At 48.7% G+C, this 11,016-nt stretch overlaps 1 protein-coding gene across 1 annotated transcript in view; it reads right to left on the bottom strand.

Moving 5' to 3' along the window:
* The window catches only part of PDZD2 (PDZ domain containing 2), a 411,484-nt gene that overhangs the window by 14,982 nt on the left and 385,486 nt on the right, over positions 1 to 11,016 (bottom strand). The window contains 3 exon segments of the mRNA XM_027771873.1: positions 126 to 227; positions 3,683 to 3,800; positions 5,668 to 9,703. Of these exon segments, the coding sequence (XP_027627674.1) occupies positions 126 to 227; positions 3,683 to 3,800; positions 5,668 to 9,703 (4,256 nt within the window).

Here is an 11,016-nt window from a genome sequence, read left to right as displayed (position 1 = left end):
CCCTACTTTTCCATTTTTATGTTGGGAGCAGCAGACAAATCTTAGCTGTGGACTTTGTGTCCTGATCAAATTTTGAGGCTGCTTAGGAAATGATTTTCCAGAAGCCTAACAACATTACCACTTACCAGGACTGGTTTTGGCTCCATGTCTGTCCCTCCTGCCACACTGAATCCAAGACCCGAGCCTCCTTTTTTATTCAAGACTATAAAGCAAATATCTTCTTTATTCTAGTGAAAAGAAATGGAAAAGAAGTTACAGTCCTTGTGCCATGAGTAAGGAGCTCTGGTGTAAATTCTGCAGTCTTTTGTCACAATGGCCCAGTGATTTTCCAGCTCTCACAGACCTGTCTCAACCTGTGTCCCTTCTGGGCAAGACTCAAAGGTCCATCCTGAATCATACAACCACAGGGAAGGTGGACATGAACCACATGGGGTGGGGGACAAGTTCGAATTCCTAAGTCTGCAAGCCATTGGAGACACCAGATCGTGTCTTCCTCAATCTGATCAAGGAGCATAGTGGAGCATAAATGGAATCCTTTATTCTACAATTCTTAAGTTTATGTATGTCCTTCATGAGAAGGACAAGGAGGATGGACACAGAGAATGGGAGTAGGGAGAGGGAACAACAGACAGATGGACCTACGACAGGGTCTCACCGCGTCACAACCCCCATCACCAGTTTACCAGCCAGCCCAGATCACAGGTACACCCAGAATGCTCCGGTCAACCCAGGATCCAAAACTTGGGCCTTCTCACAGGGCTCCATCATTATGTTGGTGCTCTACCAGCCAGGCCCCTGTGGCTGGGCCTCCAATTCTTCATGTTCACAATTGAGCAAAGCCAGTTCCAGCAAGAGCAAGATAGTAAAGTGCAGGTGCCACCAGGCAGGGTAAGAGTACATGGAGGCCCTGTTCTTTACGTCCCTCCCTCTGTTTGGCTCAGTGGATTTCAGGTGCAATGAATGAACTGGCATCAAGAAATATAAAGTATATTAAAATGTCAACCCATATTAAGTATGTTAAAATGTCAACCCATCTTAGGATGAGAACATTCTTAGTAGCGTCATAGGGTTAAGTAATAAAGATGTCTTTTCTATGTTTCAAGCATTAGTCAAAAGTTTAGATGGAAAGAAAATAGTTTAAACTAAAAGATTAGCTAGGCTTATAATTCTGAATCTTGACTTTCTTCACTCACACACTTGATACGATTCAGCAATGTTCTAAAGGCCGCATTGCTTAGTTTCACATGAAGTCATTTAAAATCCATCACACTTCACACATAGCAGGAGTAAAACAAAACAAAACAAAACAAAAACTAACAATAACTCTAAAGGATTTGATGAGAGAAAGTGAAAATGCTGACAGAGAAAATCACCTCTGTGATGTGCTAGGAGGGAGCTCAGTATTTCAAAGAAACATCCTTTCGTTCCCTGAGTACATCACGTGAACTAATCCCAACTGTTTCATACTTCTTTAAAGATCAGTCACACCGATATGCTGACACTAGGATGTCTTGCAGAACTTATGGGGTTTGGGGATGTTAACTTCTTAGGCCCCTTCAACTATATATGTGCACAGGCACTGAGCCATGGAGAGAAGGATGACTAGGCCTTTCATCCTAAACAAAGACAGGACCAGGTGGCCAGGAAATGATCGTCATGCAGCCTCTGGGAGGTAACGTAGATGCTGAAATATGAGCATTTCTCAGATACTGAAATGCTTTATGGGAACAGAGGAACAGAGTATTTGAAATGAGACTCTTGCATTCTAGGACATGGCCTCACTAACATGTGAACTTATTTGAGTTAGTTTTTATTCCAGTTGTATTTGAAGATACAGTGTGCTAGAAGCTAACGGGCCCCATTTTGCCTTGAAAAGTTTCACACAGCAGATTGACCATCACTAGTGCTCTGAGGTTTAGACATGCTAAAGCCAGAAGACCAGGGTTTGATTCTGGCCTCTCTCTCTCTCGCACAGGGCCACCAGAAGGCTGCAGGAAGTAACCTTGTATGGGTCTTTGTTGAGCACCTGCTAATACGCGTCAAGAAAAAGCATGGTAGGCGGGACCAGCAGTTAGAATAATGGCTATGTCGCTGGACTCCCACGTAGTTGACTGCGGTTTGCGTCTCGGACCTGGTGGCTTAAACTCACGCCAGGCGCGTGTGCGTGCCCAAGATCCAGAGAGGAGAACAGAGGAGAAGGGATTGTGGCGTGGCCATCCCCCTGGGGGGTGATTTCTTGCTTTCTGTCTCCCTGTCTCTCTCTATCTGTCTGACGAGCACATGCGCCCTATCGCAAAAAAACTCTCAAAAGAAAAAAAAAAGAAAAAAGCACGGTAGGAAGCTTCTTTTCTAAAGATGGCAGAGCAAGGACATCTCTGCTCACTGTTCCTCTATAAGATCAACTCAAGACAGCAGCAAAGTGAGGAGAAAAGAAAGCTGCATTCTAATGAAAGTAGGAATAATCTCCAACATGAAACCATGACCCTTGACCGGCAGTAAGTGTCGAGTGTGAGAGAGGGTGAGGGAGGCCCAGAGGGTGGCTCCCATGGGAGTACTCAGCACCCTGACCACACAAAGTCCCCACTAGTTGAGACTTTCTGGTTTGCTCCTTTTACACGTTTTCTGGCACAATCCAGTGTTCAACGTTGCAAAGGGGGCCTGGCTAAGCATGACCCCACCATGTCAATCCCAGTATGAGGCTTCCACATGTAAAATGCTCATGTATGCAACAAGTCAAAGTAGTAAAGGTGGATTATTCTCTTTTACTGCAAGTAAAAAGTGCTTGGTGTCTCCTCTGCAGGTGTTTAACTGCACAGATCCCACCCTGAGAGTCAGGAGGGCATGGAAGGAAGCTCAGGGCACTGGTCTCCTCTCCGCCCTGTCCATCCTGCTTGACTCCTTATTAGATGTCATGGCTGGCTGCTCTTTGGCCGAGGAGCCGCTCAGCCTTCTGGATAATATTTGAATTTATGGAACTGCGTTCTCGGATAGCATTAATGACCCAGGTACATGACCACTATGAAAAAAAAAATAGTTTACATTAGCTTTTCTTCCCCTCAAAACTTTTTATCTCTAAATTTTCATGAGTTAGAGTTCAGCTCTCTGGGCTGTCCTGCGAAATTAATGTTTTCCAGAGGAGTATTCTAGAGGGGAACCCCATGGTTTCTTCTGTTCTCCACTGCCACATCTGATTTATTTAAAGGGTTCATTTGTAATTACTAATTAGCTTCTGTCATGAACTCGGACTCGAGATGCTTCTATATTTCAGGGTAAGGCTGCATCGGTGTAACTCCGCTTTCACCAGCAGGTGGCTTCCTGGACTAGTTTCTGTCCACACTTGGGCAGACAAGGTGCTGTGTTCATTCTCCAAGATTTCCAAGATGCCTAGCTCTGCTGTGAGGACGCTCTGCTGACAAGCTCTGAATAGGGGGAGGGGGAAGATGGCAACTAGCTGCTGTTGGGAGATTAAAATGGCAGGGACACACATCTGGCACCTGCATCAGGAGGAGGTCTAGCTTCTGAAGTCAGCTGGCTGTCAGTGAGGCCAAAGTCAGTGCAGGCTGTAAAAGCTATAACCAAGTGTGGTCCTTTCTAGGACTGAGGCAGGGCTCGCCTTGGCTGTCTGAGCTGGTGACCCAGAGCTGGGCACTAACGTCGACTCAGTTTTCTGCATTCCACTCACCTCTGATTGTGCTTTCGCTTCCTGAATGAGAGTAAGGACAGTAGATTTTGACCCCACCGATGATAAGACAGACTGTAGTCTTTGCTGGTCTCCCACCGAGACTAGAAGTTGATCCAAACTAAACAACAGAAACATATTTTCAGACATTAAGGAAAAAAAGAAATGTCTCCATTTTATAAGATGCAATTAATCTCCTTCTACTGTATTACATGTGTTTTCTGGTCTCCCTGCTCTTTCTCTGTCCTAGCTCTAACTCCAGACTAACTGAAGAATCCTGAATGTTGGGTAGGAATATCATCCCCTGTCGACAGTGGCTGGAAGTGTCATGGATTCAGGGATCCCTCCAACATGTACGGGGACAGTGTAGGAGTTTAACAGAACATTTGTGACATATTTAAACATATTCAATAGAGAGGACCAGCAGGTAGCATGGTGGTGAAGGCGCTGGACAATTGCACATAGCTGACCATGGTTCGAGTCCTGGACCTGGTAGCTTGCTTTCTCACTTTCTGTGTGTGTCTGTGTGTGTGTGTGTATGTGTACATGTGTGTGTGTCTGGTCAAATGAAAATAAATGAATGGATAAAATAATTCTTAAAAAATATTTGATAGATAAACTGGGATGAAATTTTATTTTTTGTTAGGGCTCATTCACTCACTGGAGAGAGACAGAGACAGAGAGGGAAAGTGAGAAATCACCCTGCAGGGTGATGGCCATGCTGCAATCCCTTCTCCTCCATTCTCCTCTCAGGATTTTGGGCACGCACGCATATGTACCTAGTGTGATTTTCAAGTCCCTGTGTCTGGGACTCAAATTGTGGTCAGTCATGTGGGAGTCAAAGGCTTTAACCACTACACCACCTACTGGCTCCTAGAGAGAATATTTAAAAATACATTTGCAATCTCTGTTTTAACTCCAGTTCCTTTCAAAAGCTCAAATTCTACCCTGAGGCACACCCTTCTCTTTTCATCCTAGGGTCCTCTCCACAGAGCAACATTTCAGTAAAAGTCATTCCCTGCAGGGACTCTCATCTCTCTAGCAATAATATGAAAAACAACGGTGTTAAATGCACAGTGGGATTCTAGATTGGATCCTGGAATAGAAAAATGCTATTAATTGAATTTATTCAGCAAAATTTGAAAACAAAAACAAAACCAAAAGCTACAGTATAGCTAATATAGGTTGAGCATCCCTAATCTAAAATCTCCAAAATTCAAAACACTCCAATATCCAAAATTTTTTGCATGCCAACTTGCTGCTACAAATAGAAAATTCCACATTTGATCTGTTGTGATGGGCTGCAGCTGAAACACTGCAATACAAAAATAATGTGGAAAATTACCTTCAGGCTATGTGTGTAAAGCATATATGAAACAAAGTAATTTTGTGTTTGAACATAGGTTCCAATCCCAACATCATGTTGCTTATGCAAATATTTTAAAACCCCAAACACTCCTGGGTCCCAAGTATTTTGGATAAGATTAGACACTCAACCTGAAGTAGTGCTCTCATGTTAATTTATCTGATTTTCGTCAGATGGATCATGGTTATGTAAGATAACATTAGAAAGAGCAGAGTGAGGGACCAGCAGTTAGTGTAACGGTTATGTCGCTGGACTCCTATGTAGTCGACCACAGTTCGAGTCCCGGACCCGGTGGCTTAAACTCACGCTGGGTGCGTGTGCGTGCATGCCCAAGATCCTGAGAGGAGAATGGAGGAGAAGGGATTGCGGTGTGGCCAACCCCCCAGGGGGTGATTTCTCGCTTTCTGTATCTCTGTCTCTCTCTGTCTTTCTTGTGCACGCACGCACTCTATAGCAAAAACCTCTCCAAAAAAAAAAGAAAAAGAAAAAAAAAAGAGCAGAGTGAGAGGTCTGTGCTATCTTTGCAATTTTTCTACAAACTTAAAACTATTTTAAAATGAAACAAGTTTATTTAAATAGAGAGTTCACGTGTGTGCGCGTGCACACGTGTGCAAATACTTACTTAATTGACCAGCTTTTTCCTGAAGGCAAATCCTGGGAGGTTTCACTGGCTGAACTGAGTGGTCCAGACTCACTGGCTTCAGGGCTGCTTCCTCCTGGACAGGCCCTGTTCCCTCCCTTCTCAGGACAGGAAGGGGCAACTGATCCACTGAGGACCGAATGGCCTCCAGAAGGGGAGCCAAGCGACCTCCTGGGCACGATCTCCAGCTCCGTTTTGAAGAGCACCGCGGTTGGCCCTGCCGAGTAGTCCTCAGTGCAGAGCTTGTCAAGGTCAGGCATGCTCAAGGCCCTCAGCTCCTGGAGCTTAGAGCGGGACAAAGGCGAGGGCTGGGTGTGCCGTACGGAGGACTTGTTCCTCTTGATGGGAGAGGAGGGGGTCACTGTCGCAATGGGAATTCCCGAAGGACCAAGTGATTTCTTTTGGTCTGAAACAGGGCCCTTGTTAGTGGTCTCTGGCAGGTTCTGCCTGGAGATGCTCAGTGTCATGCTGGATGGTGACTTGGTCATGTGGGGGAGAAGGGCGCCAGCTTCACTTTGGCTTTCACTGCAGGAACTCAAGCTGCGTCTCAGTGACCTTGCGGCTGCGTCGCTGGGGTGGCTGAGGCTCCCCGAAACAATGCTGCCAGAAGACCGTCTCCCGATGGGGGGCTTAGAGTTCACTGACAGAAACGGCGAAGCCCCAGACTTGGCCGCAGGCCGGTCAGAATTGGCCAGGTTCTCGAAAGACTTGATCCTCTGCTTCACAGAGAAAAATGAGGTAGATTCATGGGGCCAGCTCTGCTCATAGTAGTAATGTCTCCTGGTGACTTTGATCTTGTCTGTAACCAGGCAGCTCGTCTCCTGGACAGAAATGACAGCCCCTTCGTCTGTCGGAAGGTTCCTTGAGGTTTCTAGCAGAGGCTTTATGCTATATATACCCTGTCCATTAACCAGGCCAAGAATACTGCCTTTGGACGCCTTTGCTTCAAGGAAACCATTGCTTGTCACAGGGCTCTGGCTGTGCCGAGGAGAGCGGCCTGGGCTGTGCGGAGAATGATCCTCCCGTCCAAAGTGGCTGGAGAACTGGGCTGGCATGGAGTAGGTCCTGGTTGCTGGCCTTGGTATGAAGTAAGGATGGTCCTCTCCCACAGGGCATATTGGTGTGCCATTCTTGGGCATCCCTGGGGAGTCTGACATCTGGCTTGATTTTCCTTGGGGGGAATATGCCTTTTTAGCAGGCAGCTGTGGGGAGGAGGAGGAAGCCAGCTTGGCCAGGTTGAGTGAGCGTTGCATTTCTTGCTCCACCTGGGAGGCACGAGATGGGAGTGAGGACGGGTAATTTGGGGACGATTCTGCTGCCTGGTGACAGAGTCTGATTTCACTCTTCTCCTGACAGTTGCTCTGGGCTGAGAACTCTTCCCGTCTGTCACTTTCAGCTGGCTTGTCACCACATGCAGTCTTTGGCATTCTCTCAGAAGAAATCTCAACTATTTTCAGCTGGCTCCTTATTTCGAGGGGCTCATTGGCAATTATCTTGCCTCCTTTCTCGCCAGTCGCTCTGGGTTGGGCTGCTTCTGCAGCAGAGTCCGATTGGCTGGATATGCGCTGCTCAGAGCATCGGTTCCCTGCTGTGGACATGCTGTTCCTTGACACTGTGTGACTCATTGGCCCAGGGTCCACCTGGGGCACCTTGGCATCTGGTCCACACTTGGGAGATTTAGGGGCGATTGGGCCACCTCTGTTGAGTTCTGCATGGACAGCCGTGTGGAACCTATTACACGCAACTTGCTCAGCAAGAGTCTTGGGGGAGGTCAGGGGCGAGGTGAAGGTTCCGATGCTTGTGTCTGATGCCGAGGACTTCAGTGACCCGGAGGCAGCGAGGGGCAGCCTGCTGTCCAGCGCACACTGGGGAGGCCTGGGGGTGGCTGTGGCATTTCTGTCAGGGTCCTCAGGATCAGCTCCAAGGCCTCGGGGTGATGCTCCCTTGGAAAGCATTTTGTGGGAGGTCTGTGGTGAAATTAGGGACTTCCTGGGGTCGGCCCCTCCAGCCTTGGCCAGACTTACAGCAGGGGCCTCAGAGCTGACTTTGTTTTTGCCTTTGATGCTGAGTCTCTTTAGCTTGGGACCGCACTTGGGTTTCTGACAGTTATTTAAAAGCGTTTCCACTGAACTTTTTTTAGATGGGTCTTTATTGTCAAGATTCATTTTAGACTGAGGAGGGCTGTTAGGTATAGCAACCCCCTTTTTGTGGCTTGAGCTCAACATCTGAATTTTGGAGTCAGGACTTCTGGCGGGCATCGCAGGCTGCTCCCTCTCGGCTTTGCTCTGTGAGTGCGTACCTTGGCTGCTTTTATTGATTTCTTTAAACCAGGCCATGATGGGCCTCCTGGAGTTCGTTTTTGGTTTCTGCAGCAAGTCATCCAGGTCTTGACTTTCAGAGATGTGCAGGTTGGCCAAAATAGAGTCTCTATCCTCAGGAACATCCACACTCAAGGATGACCCGTTTTCAGTTGTGCTGACACGTGCTGCACACTCGTTCGGGGTTTCGTCATCGAGCAAGTCATGTTCCAAGCCGTTTACCATGCTAAGGGAACTGAGAGTGGCAGGGGGGTTGGGAGAGTCCCCAGTGACCTCAGAAGGCTGATTGCTTTTCACGGCTGAGCTACCGCTGGTGACTCCTGAGGTCTCTTCTGCACACGAGAGCCTATGGTTCTGGGAAACGCTTAGGTCTGCGTGAGTTTCGTGCTCCTGAGACCCCATCCTCAAGACTGAAATGGGCTGGGAAGAGGATTTTGGGATTGAAGTGCATGATGCCCGGGGCAAGAAGGAGGCTCTCCCACATGGCTTTCCCACAGACTCACTCAGAGCACTGTGTTTCAATGGCAGAACTTTGGCTAAAGCGGGGCAGGGTGCAGCCTGGGCTGGAGGATGAGATGGGGTGGAGGGCAGGTTTGGGTAACCATTTGTGGAGCAAATTTCAATCTGTTCCTCCTCAGACTCCATTGCCTCTTCCTTGTGAGAAGACCCATGAGAACGAGGAGGTGACCAGCGATTCCTGGCAGGGGCTCGTGGGGCCTCAGTGAGTGACTCGGGGTCAGAGGATGAGTCCTCGGCATCTCCGTACATGGATGAGAGAGAGGGCTCCGTGCTGTCGCCCAGGCCTGACAGGGAGATGCTGTCTTCATGAAAATTGCTAAAATTTCTAGAGTAGTTGTTCAGAAAGTTTTTGTTCACAGTAAAATGTTTGTCAGGATTAACTGAATCCAAAACCGAAGGCTGGGAGGCCCACTGTGTGGGAGGGGGTGAGCCAGTGGTCCAAGCCCGCCTTGAGGTAGGGGTCTGATCCCCTGGAACTGGCTGGCCAAGGTGGGGACTCCTGCCCCCAGCTCCTGCTGGTGTTCGGCCCTGAGCACTGCCCTCGGGATGCCCAGGGTCCCCTTTCTTAGAAAACTGAAGCCTGGCTTTGGAAGCATCCAACTCCTGGATCACTGTGTCGATGTCTGTGATGGGGCTGTCTGTCCTCCCTGCTGGGCAGCAGTGCCCAGAGCCACTGACACATGCTTCTTTGATCTTGCCAGTGGACGATGGCAGGGAGGGGCTGGTCTGTGATGGCCTTATAGACATGGAATCTGTACCCTGGAGCAGAGCTGACTGCAGGGAGCTCTCAGGGGTGCAGAGGCCTGCCGGGTCCCATGCCTTGCTGTGGTGACCTGGAGCCCCTTGTTTCTTCTCCTCAGGTATGAGTGGGTCTTGGGACAGGATGGCACTGGCTGGAGGTGCCCCTTCTGTCCCAGACCCTACTCCCCTAGGGTTGTGGGATGAGCTGGCTTGGGCAGCTGCCCCTGGCATCTTGCTGGGGTCAGGAGGAGCCGCCACCTTCTCCCCTGGGGACGTGCTGCACTTGCAGGCCAGGCTGATGGCAGATCTGCCTTTGCACTCAGACTTGGGGTCCTCAGACCAACTGACTCGCCTCGTGTCCACTGGGGTCCCACTGGGGCCAGGGCGAGGGGCCCTCTTCTTTCCAAAGGAAGGGGTGAGGTCTGCAGAGCCATCTGGTCCTGGGTGAACAATGTAAACACAAGGCGGGTGTAGGGGAGATAAAGGGGGAAATGTGAGACAATGGAAAACCCCTCCATTTAAAACCAATTGCAAATCACCTTAGTATTTTTTGCCTTTTCAGGAAGGCATTCCACGGCCTGAATGAGGGACTTTTTGTCTTCTATTTTGGTCTCTAAAATTGCAGAGCACCGACAACCAACACCACCACCCTGCTTTAGATGCTCTAAAATTACTCACGCTAGCTGGCAGAATGAACGCTCGCACCTGCCTGCCTTTCTCTCTTTTGGTTGTGCTTCAGGACTGGGACACCAGAAATCCTTCACTTGGGTTTCTTTACATGATCCAGGGTGTGATGGCAAATGCCATAGGAGCCAGGCTGCTGCTCTGACTCCTTGACTTTATCATGGCCAGTCTCGCGCCTCTCTTGGCCCCAACATTCATTCAGCCAATCACATATGAGTTTGGCCTTACCCTCTGAGGTGTCAATATCATACTACGTAAAACGGCCCAAGCTTGAATGTAAGAGGCTTCCTGAAAGTGTAGGAAGTGAGGCCCATGGCGGGGGAATGCAGAGAATGCTCCAGGTGGGACATAGGTCTCCATGGATCTGGAGCCCTGTCTGCATGGGCTGGGAGAGGAAGAAGGCCTGATTATTCCTGAAGGCCTTGACAGAGGATGTGGGGACTTGAGTGACGTCCACTAGGGCCAGAGAGAGATGAGGAAGATGAAGACAGTGGACTGGAAGCAGAGATGCACACATCCCAGGGGAGGCAGGGAGGTGAGCATGACGGTGCACAGCCAGGAGTTCCATCGTGTAGGAGACAGGTTCTGAGAGCCATCTGTGCTGAAGGTGCCTCCTCATATGGCACCAGGTATGCTTGGGCTTATCTGTCCACCTCTGGCATAGATCATCGTGCCAGGAAAAAGCTGGCACAGAAAGGAACACAAGAGGAGCTATTTTCTTAAGAACTGTGTGTCTGAGATTGGAGTGAACACTTGGCCACTTGAAAGCTCCTGGTTTGAGAAGTGTGCCTACTCAAATGTAATAATGCAACCCACGTCCCTCACACAGTCATCTTTATTGCATATCTACTCCTTCCAAAGTCCTTCTGTGAATAATTAAGAATTATTAGGGAGCCAGCAGGTGGTGTGATGGGTAAGGTGCTGGACTCCCATGGGCTGACTATGGTTTGAGTCCCAGACTATGGTGGCTTGTTTTTTTAGACTTTCTCTTTCTCTCTGGTGAGCGCATATGTCCTATAGCCAATTAAAAAATAATATTAAATAATTCTAAATAGAACTCCAACCGGAA

The sequence above is a fragment of the Tupaia chinensis genome, unplaced genomic scaffold (genome assembly GCF_000334495.1).
Source record: "Tupaia chinensis unplaced genomic scaffold, TupChi_1.0 Scaffold000237_1, whole genome shotgun sequence".
NCBI lineage: Eukaryota > Metazoa > Chordata > Mammalia > Scandentia > Tupaiidae > Tupaia > Tupaia belangeri.
Note: the sequence above shows the minus strand (reverse complement) of the source record. Positions and strands in the feature narration are given on the sequence as shown.